Consider the following 19,219-nt stretch of genomic DNA (forward strand, 5'->3'; position numbering starts at 1 on the left):
TGTGCTGCAATACACACTAGTTTGTTGTCATATGTTGCTTTCCAAAAAAAAAAGGGTAAGGATGGAATGGTAACCACCTATCCATTCTCAGTGGGTTGCCTGAATCCATTGCACATTAACAAACATCCATTGATGTACTGCACATAAGGAAATGGGTCCAAAAAATTTTATTTAGAATTTGGTTGATACATAATATCCTCAGATTGGTATACCTTTTAATGTTGCACAAAAATCAGTTATTTTGTCTTTTATTTGAAAATTAATGTGAATGCTTCCACTCTCCCCCCACATGCACAGCCAATGGCTTCATGGTTGTACCTTATTACCATGATGATGACGTGTCGCTCTTGCTTGTAATATACCAACCTCACATGAGGGACAGGGACAATAATATTTTAATCATCTCACGTTTATTTACAAAGTTACAACATCACGTCGCAGCAAATTCCAGCAATAATAAAATGGCCTTATCACTTGACTGCAAAAACAAAACAACATGCTTTATCCCAATTAGAAATAAGTTTACAATGCTTTTTGGTGTTGTGTATATAGTGAGATAATTTATTTCATGAGAAAACTTTCACCCAACCTGACAGAATAAAAAAAATTAGATTTGGTATCCTGTCCTGGATTATTTAGGGATTGCTCTGTCTTTGTGTTGCAGCTTGTTTCATAGTAGCCATGTAAGGACTCCCCTGGGTGCACAGTAAATGATTCACTTTAATTAAAATGTTTTTTAATGCTTGCCTTTGTATCTGTTGGGAAAGCTGACAAGGGTTATGACCCTAAATACTCTATTCAGATAAAACGTGTTAATTAACCACCTATCAATACACCAGAACATATCTGCACGTACACTGTGTGACATTCTTCCTTGGGTATGAAGGATCTGTCTTTTTTCTTTCCAACAGAGATTTATTCCCTGTTGTTTCTGTTTTTAGGTTAGCTATGTTGCTTTGAAGGGTGGAATGCAGCCCTTCCTTAGCCACCCTTATGAGTGAGCTCCCATGGGGCTAAGCCATTCCCTAACACAGCTCTGGAGACATCTTTGCCCACTCATCCTTGGGCCTTCCTATGACAGCAGCTGTGTACACCTCCTAGCTAGAAGTTTAGGGTAAAATGCTTATAGAAGTGGAGTGATTTCTATGTTTTTAGTTAAACCTTTTGGGTAAAGTACGGGCTTTGGATTTACTTTTATGTTGGCATTGTTAAAAAAAATAAGGGTTTAATACTACTTTAATAATATCTTGTGAAATACCATTCTGTTTGTAAGCTTCAGTAGACAGGACAGATTCACTTCTATGTGCTAGTCATATCTTACAAATATTTTATAAAGAAATCAGAGCATGTGAATATGTTTCATCAGAATTCCAGTTAGGCATCTTTCTACACTCTGGTAATGATCAGTGCAGGATTGATGGTTTCATATCACAGAAGCAAGCTTACATTTTTCAGCAAGGATTCTCTAAGGGGACTTTACAAAGCAAAATGTGCGCTACTGAAGCATCATACAAAAGATGTCATCCTTATTTCTCCAGGGCCACTTACACTAACTTCATGGTGACACGTGGCTCCAGATTTAAAGGACTGGGGTGGGAAAACAAAGCTTTATCTACCTTTCTAAACTTACAGAATTTACAAAAGCCACTCCATTGAACACTCGAAAAGTTTTAAGTACACTTTATTTGAAATTGAAGCTCAAACATTGTGATTAGGAATAAGTAGAGAGATTTCGTAAAAATTATAGATTTTTCCCTTATTGAGTGCTTAGGTCAAGTTTGCTAGAAAATAAAATACTGAAGCATGTGACGGGACGACTTTGACACAAGAATAAGCCCAGGATATTTGGCAAAAAATTCTCTAACCAAGAGTAGCCACTTCAATTGTGAAAAAACAACCCCCTCTGGGTGATCGAGGTACATCACAAGGAAATACCTGTTTCACCATATCTGTGTACATTATAATTTCCTAGCTCATTCTCCATGTTCTACAGAAAGCTACATTACCTGCATCCTTGAAAATGTATCTCCTATTATGGGGGATGCCTAGAATTTGGCGTGTATATTGGTGTGGAATTTTGAGGCAGTCATCCAGTCACACATACAGAAAAAGACATCTTGGGGGGCTTTCCAAACAAACATAATATACAGGATGCCTACAGGTTGCCATATTGCAAGTCTTTAAAAAAAAAGTTTTAAAAAATGACAGCGGCTTTGGATTGAAATGAAGCAATAAATTAACATTAAATTACAAATTTAGGTGTATAGCAGGGGTTTATGATGTATTGATGCTCATATCACCATAAAAAAACACCAAGGACTATATCATTTTGTCACCCCATTGATTTCTGATATTTGCAAAATTGAACACCCCCAATTTCACACATCTTTACACTTATGTCATGAGGGTGAATTTGATGCTGAACAGTATCACTAAGATAGCTCTTACTTGTCACTGTGGAATCATTCTTTATGCTAGTGAGGGAGATTCGGCACTGTTTAAAGACAACGAAGGAGCGATTTCACAGTGATAAGCGGTAGGTTAATTTTTTACAAGTGGAATGTGTATGGGGAGGGTGTATTCTATACCCTAAATTTACTTCCTTTGTCTGTGGAGCCAATCATGGCTTCTGCCTGCTCGTAGACTCCACTTTGGCCCTTGGCTTAGTCTTTTAATCAGTAATCTGATGGGAATGTGAAATAGCCTGAAGCTCTTTGAGGTAAGTAAAGGTTTGTGTCAATGGGCTGCAGGGTCTGCAGATAAAATCCAGCTTTTATCTCCAGGGGCTATATGTGGCCCACTGGTACTTACTGTGTAGCCCCCAGAGCCCTTGCAGACCATTCTATTAGTTTTCCCTACTTAGGTCCCCACTGCTTGCCCTGCCCATGCCAGTGAAGGTAAAAATACTATTTAGACCAGCTTCTAGTAGTTATGTGGACCTTCCACTGACAGATGATGTGAACCGCCATTGCTGGATTGATTGCTATGAATTATAATTCCCTGGATATAAATGTGATATTTGGTGTCAGTAGATGCAGTCACACACCTGAAACAATCATACAGATAATTACTGAACACCTGAGCTGTATACTCATTCTGGGTCAGGAATTTAGAAGGATCAGAATACCACACCAACCAGGTCAGCTGGATATTACAGAACCAGGTCACCAATCTGTGGTATCTCTTATAACATGCCCATAGTCTTTGACCATTTCTTGTAGAATGCTATGTTCACACTGGCCATAAGGTTCCACTTCCTCATGCCAGGGAACTGGTGCCTTTTGGAAGATGCTACATGCAGCTTCTCTCAGTGGCAGCCCCAAGAATGAACGGTACCAGTATTGTTCACTTCCACCAGCTGTCAAATGTGCAGAGAATGGTTCTTGGCAAGGTGCCCGATCGTTTGATCCTGAAGTAGATCTGTCTTAAGTCTGCAGCCTCTGTTATAACATTACTTTGAATTACTGAATACTATGTGCAGCCCTTTAGCAATGTCAGAGTTGACAACCCCTGATCTAGATCGTAGATTCACTTCAACACCCCCACAAGCCAGTGAAGAGTGAAGATCACATTTTTGTGCACGGAGAGCCTTCAAAAACTCTCAGCTCTCAAAACACAGCTCATCTTTCATAAAAGACAAGTTTAAGAAGAGACTGATATTCTTAGATTTGAGTGGGCAATGGTGGTTTGAAGCATGCTCCGGCATCTTCTACCTGTGACTATGCTGACCACACATCCTGGTGGGTTTTTGAGCTCCTCCACCTCTCACTGTACAATAAAACAGATGTCTTTCTACTATCTACATCTCCCAATCATTTGTATCTGTACATTAAAGTAACACCATCAGTGGGACCAATGCTTGGTTTATTAATGGCTAAAGCTTTCAAGTGGTGATCTGTCCCCACATGACTTATGTTGCCCATGCAAAACTGAAATATCAATGCTGGTTAGAGCTGAACTTTTAATACATATAAGCACTTGAAGTGATACCCTGTCAATAAAAAGACATCAAAGAACAGGCAAAACAGGTGGAAATTTGGCACCACTGAATAATTACAAGCTCACCTGTTGATATTTACAATTGGTATCATTTAAAGTGGACCTGTCACTTTGGCAGCCTTTTTTTTCTGTTTATTATCTATGTTGGTATTCACATTATCAGTTCTCTGGGAACCAATTACATTGCCATAGCTCTTTATTAAAGTAGCCAAAAGAAAAACAATCTTGTTTGTTAAAAGACTGATCACATTTACTACATTAAAGATTAACCTTTATGGACAACACAATTTTTGCTTGCTGTGATTATACTAGGCCTAGAGGAAATGAGACCTCTAATAATAATAAATCACTACAGGAGGATTTACCTGCTGACTTACTAAAGGGTGATTTGTTGAATCGCCAATAATGTGCTGTTATTTTTGCACAAATAATGGCAGGGTTGTGTTTGTTTTATTCATAAAAGTGGTGATCAGCTTATCTTTGCTTTTTTTAATGACTCCTGTTCACAAATAAATTTTGATCCTGGCAATTGCATAGAGTACAGTGAAGACCGTGTTTTTTTTTTTTTTTTTTTTGCAAATGCTTGCTTTTGTGAAGCGGCCTATTCTGCTACAATGGTAAGAATTGGTGTGTGTATGAAACTTTTGAGTTTGACAACCAATTACTTCTTTAAGTGAATTAGATTTCTAATTACAATTTTAGTGTAAATATGGCATGGTGATCAAAGAACTGATCATCACCCTACAAAATCTGATCCCCTTTTTACAAACTATAAAAGTGGCAATCAGATGAACAAGTGAAGTGATGATCCATTATTTAATCTTGGATTCTTTGTCATGTATTGATTTCTGCCTGTGACTCCACTGGGAAAATATTTCTTCACATGTTCAGGAGAAAGTAGTCATGAGTACAGAAGTGAGTACTATTCTCCCCTTCAGATTTTAATGAACCCCTTTGAAGTCTTTTCTAATTCCTGCTATTGTTTCACCTGTATAAACTTTCCTTAGTAAGCAGCTCAAATAAACCCTACACTATATAGTAAAAAAAAAAGGATGAATGCAGTTCCGTTTCAGATTGGGGACCACATCCAATATGCTCCAGATCCCCTGGTTGTCCCAAAACACAGCTGTATTCATAGATTTACCTGCTGAGTCCTAAGTTGCAACCTACATTTCACTTTACTTACCAGAAAGATAGAACATTTATCCTTGAATTTATTGGAGTAAGGGGAGTTCCAAAAAGATTGACTTCCCCCTCTCCTTTAACAGACATAAGCTGCCACCATATAGGACAGGTCCACTTTACTTTAAAACACTGCTTTCAAAACGTGGTTGTTAAAATCCTTATAGCATTACAGGCGTTTTTATGCCACACTGTAGGAGTTGGTGGTATCTATACACTTCTCGTTAAAATTCACTTTTTTGGTCGGAAATCCATTAAGGTCCTCTTGGACGGTGAGGTCGTGGTCAGGACTGTCGTGCGAACTGTCTTTCATGACGCTGTAGTAGACAGGGACGTTGTATTTGGCCGCCTTCTCTGTCCTTTTCGGGTCACATTTGCACAGGTTCTTGAAGGCCGCCCTGAACTTCTGAGACATGAGGTTGTAGATGATGGGGTTGATGGCGCTGTTTAGGTAGATGCATAATCGGCAGAAAAGCAAGAACCAAACGTTGAGATAGGGAGGGTCCATGAAGGAGTTCACCACCACCAAGGTACGGTACGGCATCCAAAGGAGGGCAAATAGGATGACTACAACGGCCAACATCTTGGTGACCTGCCGGAAAGACAAATGGGCAAGTTTAGCAAAAAGGCATTAATGGCAATTATAACGCCAACACATACATATGCAGCTTATGCAAAACATTGAACACACAAGCTTTGTTCGTTAGAACAGTGGTGCCCAACCTTTTTTCATCTGGGGCCGCTGTTGACATTAATTTAAAACCTGCGGGCCACAATGCAAACAAATAATAAATATGTATGCATAAAACTAGGATAGGTTTAATTTAAAATTAAATTAAATTGAAATGTTTTTAGTTACTGTAACGTACATGCTACATAGTTACATAGTAGGTTAGGTTGAAAAAAGACATAAGTCCATCAAGTTCAACCACTAGGGAAATAAACATATCCCAGGGTATAAAACCCTATAAGATATAGTTGGTCCAGAGGAAGCCAAAAAAAATCCTGGTAAAATTTGCTTCAACAGGGGAAAAAAATTACTTCCTGATTCCATGAGGCAATCGGATGTTCCCTGGGTCAACGGTCTTTGTTATTTTTACTTTAAAGCCTTAATCCCCAGGTATATTCTGCACTTCTAGAAAAACATCCAGCTTTTTCCTAAAGCAATCTATAGTAGTTGCTGAAACTACTTTCTGAGAGATCCGATTCCACATTTTCGCAGACCTTACAGTGAAGAATCCCTTCCTTATCTGGAGATTAAACTTCTTTTCCTCCAGGGAAAAAATATTGCTCTCTTGTTCTTTGTAATGATCTCAAAGTGAATAATTGGGAAGAGAGTTATTTATATGGACCATTTATATATTTATACAGGGTTATCATCTTATTCTCCCTTATTCTCTTTTATTCTCCCTCTTCTCAAGGGAGAAAAGATTCAGTTTAGCTAATCTCTCCTTATAGCTTAGCTCCTCCATTCCTTTTATTTGTTTAGTAAAAGAAATGACAAATCAAGAATTTCTGCACTATTTCATGCTTATTTTATTTGAAAACATTTTGTTAATGAAAGATACAAAACTAAAGCTATCATACAGGGCTAACCGGTCGTGTATTCTCCTTGCTCACCATTCCTGTACCAAAGAGCTGAAACTATACCATACAATGCATCCTGACAGTTATAGGGGGCCAATAACCTTCTTTGTACCCCAAAATGTCTGCAATGGATACTTCCAGAGAAATGCTATTCATTTTTCATGCCATTCATGACAAATAGCCGAGGGGTACATGTTCTTACTACTACATCTTCAGGTGCTTACATCTCCCCATTCCTGAAAAATTAGGGTTCACAGAAGGTAAGTGGCCAGCTAGGTGTGATAGGGTAGCACGGTATGACAGGTATAGTTTTTCTTATCTTGTGATGGCTCCGCAGCAATAAAATTTTAGGGGGAGTTAGCCACAGGAGTCCCCCACTTATCCTACATTCAGGAGAAATTGGGGTTCAAAGAACATAAGCAGACATTTATATGTGACAGGGCACCATGGCATGATAGGAGTGATACAGTTTTAGTGGGGGGGTTGGCGAAGGAGGGGGTTAGCCACAACGGTATCCGACTTTTCCTACATTTCCCTTTCTCTACTGTTAAAGAGAAACTGGGTTTCACAGAAGGTAAGTGGCCAGCTATGTGTGACAGGGTAGCATGGTATGACAGGTATAGTTTTTCATATCTTGTGATGGCGACGTAATGATGAAATTTTAGGGGTCGTTAGCCACAAGAGTCCTCCACTTGCAGTCACATTTCCCCTTTTCTTACAGACAAATTGGGGTTCATAGAGAGTAAGGAGATAGCTATGTGTGAAAGGGTAGCATGATATGATGGGTATCACATTTTATTAGGGGGGCGGGGCAGGAGGGGTTTCCTACTGGCTTCCACATTTCCAGTTGCCAACATCCCTCTGTTCCAGAGAAATTGGGGTTCAGAGAGGATAAATGGCCAGCTATGTGTAACAGGCAGCTCACCAGCCGCTCAGTCCCTTGCACCGCAGATTTGACTCCAGGCGGCAGTGAGTTGTTCTGAGCGTCTTCCCCGAGCCGAGGTTCCATGGCATGAGGAAGGGGTAAACGCACCGCAACCTCATCGCCAACCTGAATGCAACCTTTAGGTTTTGTTGAACTTCAAGGGGTGACCACAGCGCACATACAATTGACAGTACCCTAATGTTCATTGCCGTGAGACTGACCCCCAGGGGGTTCCCAATATGCAAACTCAATTTGGGGACCCTGATCCTGAAATAGCCCCCTTAATATTAAATTATCCCTGTTATTGGGATTTTATGCTTGTGACCCCGTATCTGGCAACTTGTTATGTTTAAGGGTCTGAAATTAATTTTAGTTACAGCTCTTGGGGTCCCCTTTGTACCCTGAAAATTTCACTTTTTATTTTTATTATTATTATACACATTTTTATGATAATCAGAGAAGGAGATATGAAGGTTTATACATGTGGATAATGACAGCAGCATGGTCACAGATACAGCTCTTATGATGCTGCTGCTGGGATCATCCCTCAGTAAAAGATGGGCAGGGAGCAGCTAATTGCCAGGTAGTACACGCCTACTTTCAGGGAGCTCACACTGAGCATGCTCAGGAAGCTCCCTCTACTGGTAGCACGATCTAATAGAGAAACTTAGAAAATAGAGAAACTTAGGAGATGCGCATGCCCCATCCCAAGACAACGAGCAGAGAGGGAATAAAAAGTGGGCCAGATCTGACCATTGGTTTAGAACATATTCCACATTTCCCATGTTCACTAAAAAAACATATGACTCTTTTCATCATATTAAAAAAATTATCACATCGACATCGACAATTATCGACAGTCCTATGGAGAAATGGATATAGATTTGCACAGATAGCGTCTGTGCAGACATAGAGCCCAGTGTAATTCATTACGACAGATTTAGGATACACAAAAACCAGGCATATGGAGAGTGAAAACTCTTCATTAATATTCTTTTTAAAGGCAAAGTACTGTGCAATCTCAGTAAAGGCAGGTTAAGAGTAAAAATGGGGTTAGAGCAGAATAGTGACCCTTTCATAGTTCTAATGCTCTTTTGCTGTTCACTCAGCAGGCTGGTCCACACCTCTAGCTTGATCTTTATTTGGAAATCTATTTAGATCCTCTTGGACAGTGGATATTTTGGACCAAGCTGTGCCAGAACTTGTGACAGGAGATCTGTATTGCAAGACTGGCTGCACAGAGATAAAAAATTCTTTTGATTTGATCACATAATGGTTCTTATATGTGAAAGAAACAAAAATAGTTTCCATTCACATATATGAGGTGACAGTACTAAAATCACATAAGAAGCATAAATACCTATCCGTATCCATGTTCTATATATGTAGAAAAAATTAGATTAAACATGTATGTATAGTTCTCACTTGTGCACTTAAACTATTGCTTTTAGCCCTGTTTTAATCCAAACCCAAAGCAAAAATTATTAGGTTTGCAAAGAGCAAGGAAGGGTTGCAATGTACACACTGGAGAAACCTTTTCTCACACTATTAGGACTTAAAGTGATCAGAAATCTTTCTAACAGGACAAAAACACTTTTTGGAGTGGAGAACTGTTAGAAAAATGTATTTCTTGCTGTCAGTGCCTTTCTGCCCCTGTGATAACAACTTCTGTTATCTCTTCTGATGTCAGCAAGACTGGATGAATATATGCAAGAGAAAATTCTATTCAGTAGGGATACAGGCAGAAATAAAATTTTGACCAACTTTTTCACTTATCCAAGTCCTATTGTAATCATATTACTACTACTTTGAATAATATTATTAAAACTTATAAAGTCCTTTAAAACAAGAACATGCAGGCTGCGATTTTTAAAGGCTTTGTATGCTTTTTAATATATATACCGGTATATATATATATATATATATATATATATATATACACCCTTATACAGTTGTGTTCTGAATTATAGCTGTATGTTTAAAAAAGTGAATAAAGCTCAAAATCCTTTTATAATAATAGCTTTTTTTCCATACCCGCAAATACATTGGGAATACTGCAAATTCGAAAACAAACTTGTGTTGTTCTTTCCAGAATATATTCACATATTCCATAAAGGCAGGCATAAGGGGAATGAGCACATATATTCCATTCTTTATTCTTTTTTTTTCTTTATATAGCCATTTCTATCACGTCTGATCTGCTAGTTTTTAAATGACATAAAACATTACAGAAAACTTTAATTCAGGCTAATAGCCAAGCCATTAGGTTTCTTTGCAAATCCAGCAACTCTTATCTTGGGCAATTTCACAAGTTTAATATTGTACTGCCTTAAAATGATTTTTTGTGGGTATTATCTCTTCTCTTTGAACGAGGGTTATGAAGACTTGGAAATAATTAGCTAGTTTTCTGTTTAAATACAGCTGTGGTCCTATACTGCAATGCCATAAAATTAAAGTTAACAAATTCATGTTTATTATCCGGGGTTTAGAAGTCTGGCATCTCCTCCCTTATCGGTTTCACAAAAGACGTTTTCTTGAGGTTCTAAGTTATGGGAGGGTCTTCTCCTAAGGCCTTGACAAATATTTGCTTGATCCTTATATTTGCAATCAGATTGCTAAAAGTTCCCATGACCATGGAAAGTTTGTAGGACTAGCATGACCCTGAAAGGTTTAAACATCTGTAGGACCCCTGTAGCTCTTGAAAGATTTAATGCTTGTAGGGTCACCATGACCCTGGAAAGTGTGTATGTTTGTGGAATGCCTGAGATTCTTGAAGGTTTGGACACTATTATGATCCACTTATTTTTGGAAGGTTCATACATTTTAAAGACCACCATAACCCTGGAAAGTGCATTTTTCTCTAGGAGCCCCATGGTCCCTGGATGTTTGTAGGTTTGACTCCAACAGTTTTTTTAAAACCCTCCTGTTTCTGGAAGAATGGTACACTTTTTTATGACCACTATAACCCTAAAAAGTGTGTTCATCTCTAACCTGCTCCCCCATGGCACTTAACATTTTTTATGTTTGCAGGAGCATTTTGACTCTAAAACGTTTGTACATTTGTAGGACCACCTTGCCCCTGGAAATGTTGTATAATTGTAGAACAATAATGACTCTTGAAAGTCTCTGAAAAGTTTGTACATTTGTATGCCCTCATCCTCCCATGAACCTGTCTCATGTTTTCTTGATAGACCTGCTTGAGGGAATGTTATGGGCCAGGTTGAAGTTTCCTGAACTGTGTTCCCAATATAACTCTTCCTCTATAAAGAGTAGTTGGAGTATCTTCTCTTTGTTTAAGATTGAGAAGTTGGGCCAGTTGTCAGAAACAACCTGCTGACATCTAGCAAATGTTTAGCAACTACTAAATTGAAAGAAAAAAAAATATATTTATTATATTTAATAAATATATAGAAATATATTTCATATATTTATTATTTGGATGACTGACTGTTTTCAAAAGGAAAAAATAAAAAAGTAGAAGACTAAATCAAGGCAAATGAAAATAAAAGGCAGGAATACAGATATACACCAGTAGGTGTCTCACAGTGGAAGTAGGCGTCTAAATCTACATAATGATTCTTGCTCATTATAGAAGATTTGCACATATTATTCATGTGTCATAGCCCACTATCGTTCCCGGGGGAATGTTTTCTCCAGCCAAGCGCGGTATTGTCACGTTTTTCCTACTGCGTACCACCCACAGTGCCTCCAACTGCTCCTCTCTTCCTGTGATATATAAATACTTGTGTCCCCCTAATATTACATGATCCGCAAACTAATTCAGTCCCACAGTACAGCAGGCAACTAGTAAAAAACTTGGCACACCTTCTTGTTTTTTTCTAATATGTTTTCACATTGTTTTTCTAAATGAAGTAATAAGAAGCTGGTGCTGTAATTTCCTGCTGGGCGCGATGGCAGATACAGCTGAAGATGAGTTGTTCTCCAGTTTATTTAAACAATGCAATGTATTCACGGGTATGATAGTTTATGGCATGCATGGAAGCCAATTAGACGATTACATAGAGCCATCTGGAAAAAGCACTATAGCCAAGGAACAAACGTTACTTATTGCTGGCATCATAGGGTAACATGAGGGAGATTTCCCTAAAAATTTTAAACAGGAGAGAGGATGTATGCTTAGTGAAGTGTCACCGTTGTAAGATTTCCTCTCTATTATTGGTAAATGTTGGATTCTCCATCTCTTTGTGTCCCAGATAGACAATAGGGTTAATCTATTGACACAAGCAACAATAAAATCAAGGACAGAAGAAAAAGAAAAGTCTTACCCAATAGTAAGGTTGTGTACACACATGAGATGATTCTCAAAATCTGGGGACCACTGTACACATGCCAGATTATTACCCAAGATGAGCCCGACTGTTTGTATCGGGCGAGAATCTGACGTCTGCAGCAGTTGCCCAATGTCCTTCATGGATCCATTCTGATGATTTAGAACAACCCCTGTACCAGTCAATGGAGAAGAGCACAGCGGGGTGCCAGGCTAGGATGGCGTTACTACTCCTATGCAGGCACAGACGTCCATTTTGTCCCAGCACCCACAGGGGAAGCTGGGATTGCCGGGTATCCCTGACATTAAGTTTGCTTACTGCAAACTGACTTGGTATCCTTATTACAGGCCAAATATAGCACAGAAGATATTGGGGCATGGAGATGCAACAGAAAAAGCCAATTAGATGTGTTGCTGTGCCAGGAACATACATAGAGAAGAGTGATGAGTTTGTCGGTGTGCTACTTCTCTTTTTTGTACAGTCACAGGCTGTGAGAGAGACAAGACCTGTAAGTGTTACTGAGCAGCAGCAGAAAAAAAATCAGATCTTTCGCCTTGCCAGACGGCTATGTAAATCTCAGAAGTGGATGGATAGTGTTATAGAAATGAATATGCTCTATCTGTGTATTTAGCTGTAAGTTTATTCTGCTGCTGAATAGGAGGAAGTGATCCTAAGAACCTGAACATCATATCAGAATTGCTTCCATGTAAAGATTAACTCTTATGATTTAAAGGCAAGACTTGTTTCCCTTTGATCATTCATCTCTTTCCATTTTAAATGTAAATGTAATCATTGAAGTATGAGAAGTCAATGTATTTGATTTACACAATACCAAGAGTCCCACTTAATGGATCCTGGATGACCTTTGACATTTGGAGTGAAATAAGCTAATAAGAAAGACCAATAATTGCATCAGCTTTCTATATCCTAATCTCAAGGTATTGAACAGCCAGCTCATAGCACTGTTGATGGAGGTAAACTCAGATTGACATGTGATGGAATGATTCACTTTTGGTGAAAGATTTAACAAAATTAAAACACAATATGCAGTCTGAACATATTCAAAGCTAGCTGGGTTTTCAGTGTGACAAAAAACTGTCAACAACCCAGCGGGCTACCATGGAAGAATGTGTACAAAATGGTTACAACAAATGGTTTCAATGGTGGCAACATAAGTGACACAAACAATACAAGAAAGCATGTTATAAAATCAAACCTAAAATATATATATCTATATACTTACATATATATATATATATATATGTGCCCCCTTGTTTGTTGTAATATTTACAGTGTACACTGGACTGCACATGCGCAGCCTCGTGTACATTGTAAGCATACTTAATACTGGAATAAATGCACTCTATATGTACATGCAAAGGAATTTGGTTGTTCCAGTGCAGCCAACCAAAATGACTAAAGAACCCAAATCCAGAAGAAGATGTAACCAAAATATTGGTACTGGAAAGGGGTTAAGAGGAAAAGTTTTTATTGCTGCCTGCACCCCACTAAGGAGATTTGAGAGTATTCCTTTAATTTCATGGTGTGTCTCCAGGGCTCAGACATGGAATCTACTCATTGGTACACAGACAGCAAACCTGACAGCTAGTCTAAATGCCCATACTTAAGCTACAACCATGTTCAACCCAGAATTTTTTTAAGCTGGGTGTAAAGAAATTGTAGGTGGCTGGCAGCCCCTCTATTGTGTCCCAACTTTTCAGTAACCACCTAAAAACTGCCAGGTGCTTACTGAAAATTGCTGGGTGATTGATGCACCCGGTTAAAAGTGGCTGGGAGAACACTGTACAAGTTCTGCCTTCTCCTATAACAACTCTCCTTTGAACCTGAAAAGGTTTGACAGTTGAAAGAAAAAAACAGCATGGGGGTTAAGTTTTTATGTTATAAGTCCTATAATCACCCTTACAAAATACACCAAAGTCTACCTAATAAAAAAGTGGACATTGCCTATCATACCTTCCAGTTTAGAGAAATGACAGGTGCTCTTTAACACAAACAGCCATGTGCGTTAGTCCTAACACCTTTTTCATGGGATAGAAATATTATTTTATTTTTTTCATAAAAGCAGACATTGACTAGAGCCGAACAAAAGTGCTTTCAAACAACTACACAGAATGCTCTTTTCTCTTGTAACAAGATTATCAATTTCAGTGTTCAAGTCTTTCAACAAGCCAGCGACACAAAGGCCCGTACTTATCACATTAATGATCCTGCCTGGGTCAGTTACTGTGTTTGCTCTGATAATTTTCTTACTGCTTTATCTATTTTTCCACGAACAAAAAGCACAACTCCATATGTATGCGTAGAAAAGGCACGCTGGAGAGCCACAGTCATTGTACAGAGGTAATTAAACTCTTCTTTAGAACATGAACAATGTAGGTGCTACGAACTATCAGAGAGTCATCAAACTCGCACTGGGTGGATGTGCTCTCACCACAGTCAAGCGGTGATGCAAAATGTTTCTAATTATTAAAAAGTATGTTTGCAATGCTGGAAAAAGGTTGGCTTTAAAAGGGAGCTATACCCTGCAATGCTCATCCGTCTCTGTTTCTCCAACTGCTGTCAGTTATCTTCAACCATCTTAATTGACCAGGCCAAGCTTAGATTTTTGAGAAAAACCTGAAGTTATCAGGCAGGTAAAGAGGTAATATTGCAGAAGGGACATCGCCTATCCCTTTCTGCAATGATAATCTGTCTAATCTTGGATTCTTAAAAGAGGAACTTTAGTTCCACTATCTTCTTGAGCACCCAGCAGAACAGAACTGGGGAACTTTTATGGTAAAATCTCAGGAAGTCAGGGGCTGGCCAATTCTCTCCCACTTTCTACATCTCCTCATTGGCTCTTTGAAAGTTTTAGACCAATGAACAAGCACCATTGGAGGTCAGGATATTTGGACTGGTCTGAAATGGTGATACATTATATGGCATAAGAAAATGGAAACACTGCATACTATTTAGTTGGGTGTTTCTAGGGGTGTACTTCCAGATACAAAGACATTTAAAGCAACCTTGTGAAAACAGTTTGGGGAAGACCCTTTTTTGTTCCATCAGGACTGTAACCCTGTGCACAAAGCCAGCTCCATTAAAGCGGAACTAAATCGGTCTGACTCACCTGTTCACGTTGCAGCCCTGGGTACCGCCATCTTCATGTTTGTTTACCTCTTTCAGATGATCTTTGACTGGTCATGCTGGGAGGACATAACATGGGAGTTCATTTTTCCTGGCACACACAAAGGAAGCCAGAATTGCCTTGTTTTGCCAGCATCGTAATCGGTTAATGTGCATGTGCAGCTCAGCTTTGATTTCAGAAACCCAGAGCGATCAGGCAGGCAATGCATTACTTTATGACGTTAAGTCATGGTTTGATGAGTTGGTGTGGAGGTACTAGGTGGCCATCAAAAAGTCCCCTAACACCATAGGGATAAACTGTATAGCCAGCTAGGTCAAAAACACACCTACGGCCTTTTGTCTGGTCATCAGTCTACTTTGTTCTCTAGTTAGCATCACATGTGCCCTGCAACAAAGCCTGGTTGGTGCCTGTGGGTACAATCCAACACTTATTTAAGAAAAAGCCATGTAGTTATACTAACAATTAAAAATATAATAAACTATTTTTAAGAAATCATTTTTTTCCATCGCTTGGAATCCAGATATTAATATATCATTTGCAGACAGCGGCAGCCCATCTGTGTTGTGACAGCAGCCTGCATGTTGTATCATCTGCATTATGTACAGCAAACAAGAACTCTATCACAAGATTTATTCCCCATTGGAGGAGGGGAGGATGCATCTCTACGCATTGTCTCCTAATCTTATAATATAAAGCAGGCACCCATCAACACGTCCAATTCCACATCAGATATCACCACACTTGTTTGAACACATTCCAATCATATCCAGCGAATCAATTTATGAGATTTCAGAAAGCTCATTTGCAAGAGGAACGTCTGTTTGTGGATGTAGCTCGGAACAAACGCACAGACAAAAGCTTTAGAACAACCTGTTCAAAGTATATCAAGTGTAATACCAGACTGGAATCTTAATGGAGTGTGCCGCAATGTTCCGTCACTGCGTAAAAGTCCTGTGCAAGAACACAAGCATGAATCACTGCTAGGTAGATTTTCTGTATCCATTCACTGCCATAATCATAAGAGTGTAAAAGCTATGGTGGACATACTGATGATTTTATCCCTCTGAATACACCAGAAAAAAATGACAATGAAAAAATGATTACAGATCCCCACTACTTTAAATCTGATTGCCATTGTATTAACAGTAGAATATTAAAAGGTTATTGAGATTTTGTACTGTGGCTATCAGTACTGTAATTCCAATTAAAATGGCCATCAGAAAATGACTTTACTCAAATGGAGCAGATGAGTATAATGTTTCATATCAATGTTGGCTACATATACTACTCTTTTGAAGTGGTTTAAAGGTGTTGGGAATAAGGACCACTGACCTCCAGTGCGCTCTATCTAGCAGTAATAAAATCACCAGTAATTCAGAAGATGAAAATTGAACTGACGATCAGCTTTAATGATTAATCACCAAATTATTTATTATGTTAACGTAGAACTAAACTTAAATATTAAAAAGTTGTGAGCAGGCAGGTTTTTAATTGCAGAAGGGACCAACAATGTCTTTTTTGCAATAAAATAAACTTATGTGGTGTTTTTTTGTCTTTTAATTAAATTCACCTTTCTCCACTCGCTGATATCTTCACCTCACCCTCCAAGTTTAGGATCTTTGGCCATCTTGATTGACACAGAAAGTGTGCTCTTTAAAATGCATGGCTGCATCATAATTAGGACTATACCAATCGGAATAAAAGTAGAACAACTTAAATGTGGACTGTAAACCCAAGCAGATCTGTATGGGTAATCTTAGGGACTGAATCTTGACTTTTTACCAATAAATGTTTTGGAGGCCTATGTTCTTAATGACGTGTTTACTTTCTGGTTGTCTCATGGTAATTTACCCATCCAGACAAAGCTGTTGGTGCAAAGGGGGGGACGTGCTTTTGATTCATTCGGCTACATTATATAGACATTGGCAAGCCAAGGTTGCCTATTGAGAAATTTATCTTGGTATGGCAACTTCCTGTTTACCACTTCCTATAGGACTGTGTCCCCTTCTTTATCTGCCACCTCCTTCTCCTCTTCTCTTCAATTTTTCTTAGTGTCAGTTTTATCCATTAAGTCCTGCCTTCCATTTGTCTGTTTTTTTCCATTGAGTCCTGTCTTCCGTTTTTCTCTTTTCTCCATTGAGTCTTGCCTTCCATTATATGGACAAAATGTTATTTTACCTACTAAAAGATTTGTCTATTTGTCCATCCAGATCTGAGATTTATACATCCCCACTGACAGGTGACATAATTTTTCTCCATTTCAGTTAAGCATAACACCTAGGTCCGCTCCCCACCCCCAAGCCATTATTAGATAATTGTCCTGTCAATATGCTATTACTTGACACTATGAAGCACAGCTTGTTGGCTCAAAATATATCTGATCTGCTGTGCAGAAGACTACAGGAAGCTAATATCAAGGCAGGTTTTGGTATTTATTTTAGTTGCATTTATATATATTTCATGGTAGGTTAACAAATAAAACCTGCATAAAATAACATCCTAATACTTGTCTTTCAGAAACTGTATTTGACTGATATTGGTGGTAGCAGAAAAAAGTTACAATGAAGCTGCACTTTACCAGATCAGAATGAAAGGGATGAAAATGAAGGACTGGTAAGATTCAATATACTGGACTTTTAGGTCGATGATCAGCACCATTTTTAAACCAGTAGAATTAATTTGGGCATGTAATAGAACTCCTACTTTTTGTAATGGTACTGACCCAGTATATGTTCCTATTAGGTAATGTCCTTCTTTAATGTCCTTCCCGCAACATTCCTTTACGTATTTCCTTGTAAGGTTTGGGTTTGTAAGTTCACATGGAGGATCGGGAGCAGTGCAGCTTTAGAGAATTAATGAGAACAAATGACAAGTGTGCATCAAGAGCACCTGAACACTCATTGATTTTGAACACTCATAGAGGTAATTGGCGCCTATGGCAAGCTGAAGAAACCACCCAGAAATCTGATCATTTGAACTTGTAGCAGACCTGTCCTCTGCAGGTACATTAAAAAAGTGACCCTGTTATGACTATCCCCCATCCACCACTCAATGGGTTTCCTAATCTTTGTTTCACCAATGCAATCCAAGGGCCAACAGGATTGAAAATGGAAATATGCTCCCATCATTATGGATGAGTAGGGCTGAGGGTTGGGTTATCAATCCCTCCAGCTTCCAGCATGTACTTCTCCTGAGCTCAGGCTACTCAAGCGTTGTAGATGGAATGAGGGACTAAAAAGAATTTTCCCTTATTTAAGGGAAAATAATTAATTTGAAAGCTAATAATACTAAATACATATTTATAGGTAGAACAGACAAGTAAGCAAGGAGAGTATAGGCCCACTTTAGGCAGCTGAGGTGCTCTATAAATCAGGGGATTGCCCACAACCCTGACTTTTACTATATTTATTTGAAGCGGTTCTGTGTAGCTAAGCCAGGAGCTGTATGTATTGCCTTCATCCATTTACACCTCCCATTCATTTCACAGACATGCCCTTGTCTCCTTATCCAGTACTGAAGGATCTCTCATAAATCCCTCATACCTCTTCTTTATGTATAATATTGCACAAGTGAAATGAATTCTGAAAACTTTCTTCATGGAATGCCCCTTAGGGCAAATTGCATAGTCTGATTTATATGCTGAACAGGGCATATCTCATCTCTGGGATGACGGCTATGTATATGAATAGAGAGTGACATGAAAAGCAAGCATCACTTTTGCATCGATTTATGGCTGAGCACGATCAGACTGATTTAAAGCTGAACTCCAAGCAGGCAGTTTGTTTGCAGAAAAGAGCAGAAATCATCCTTAAACTTCAATTGTTAGGCTGAGATGATTTCGTTGGTCTGCTGCAAGCAGGTAGAAGCATTTCCTCAGTCCCTCCTACTTTAGTGATTAGACAACAAAATTGTAATTTTGCAGCAAATCTCTAGGTGAGAGACTGCACCAAGGCTGATGTGAACACAGTCAAGAATTCAATAGTTTACAGAGTTATGCCATCTTTTATGCAATATTTCAGCTCAGTAAGATGCTGTCTGAACAAAGATGGCTCGCCAGGAAAAAGCCACTTAAAACATTACCCTCCATAA

General features: G+C 38.8%; 1 protein-coding gene across 1 annotated transcript in view; it reads right to left on the reverse strand.

The window, feature by feature from the left end:
• Positions 1-200: 200 nt before the first annotated feature.
• Positions 201-19,219, reverse strand: part of LOC140333112 (thyrotropin-releasing hormone receptor-like) — a 40,485-nt gene continuing 21,466 nt past the window's right edge. The window contains exon 3 of the mRNA XM_072414534.1: positions 201-5,773. Coding sequence (XP_072270635.1) covers positions 5,363-5,773 — 411 coding nt within the window. The 3' untranslated portion in view covers positions 201-5,362. The remainder of the gene's footprint in view (positions 5,774-19,219) is intronic.

This window comes from Pyxicephalus adspersus, chromosome 6, assembly GCF_032062135.1.
Source record: "Pyxicephalus adspersus chromosome 6, UCB_Pads_2.0, whole genome shotgun sequence".
NCBI classification, from domain to species: Eukaryota; Metazoa; Chordata; class Amphibia; order Anura; family Pyxicephalidae; genus Pyxicephalus; species Pyxicephalus adspersus.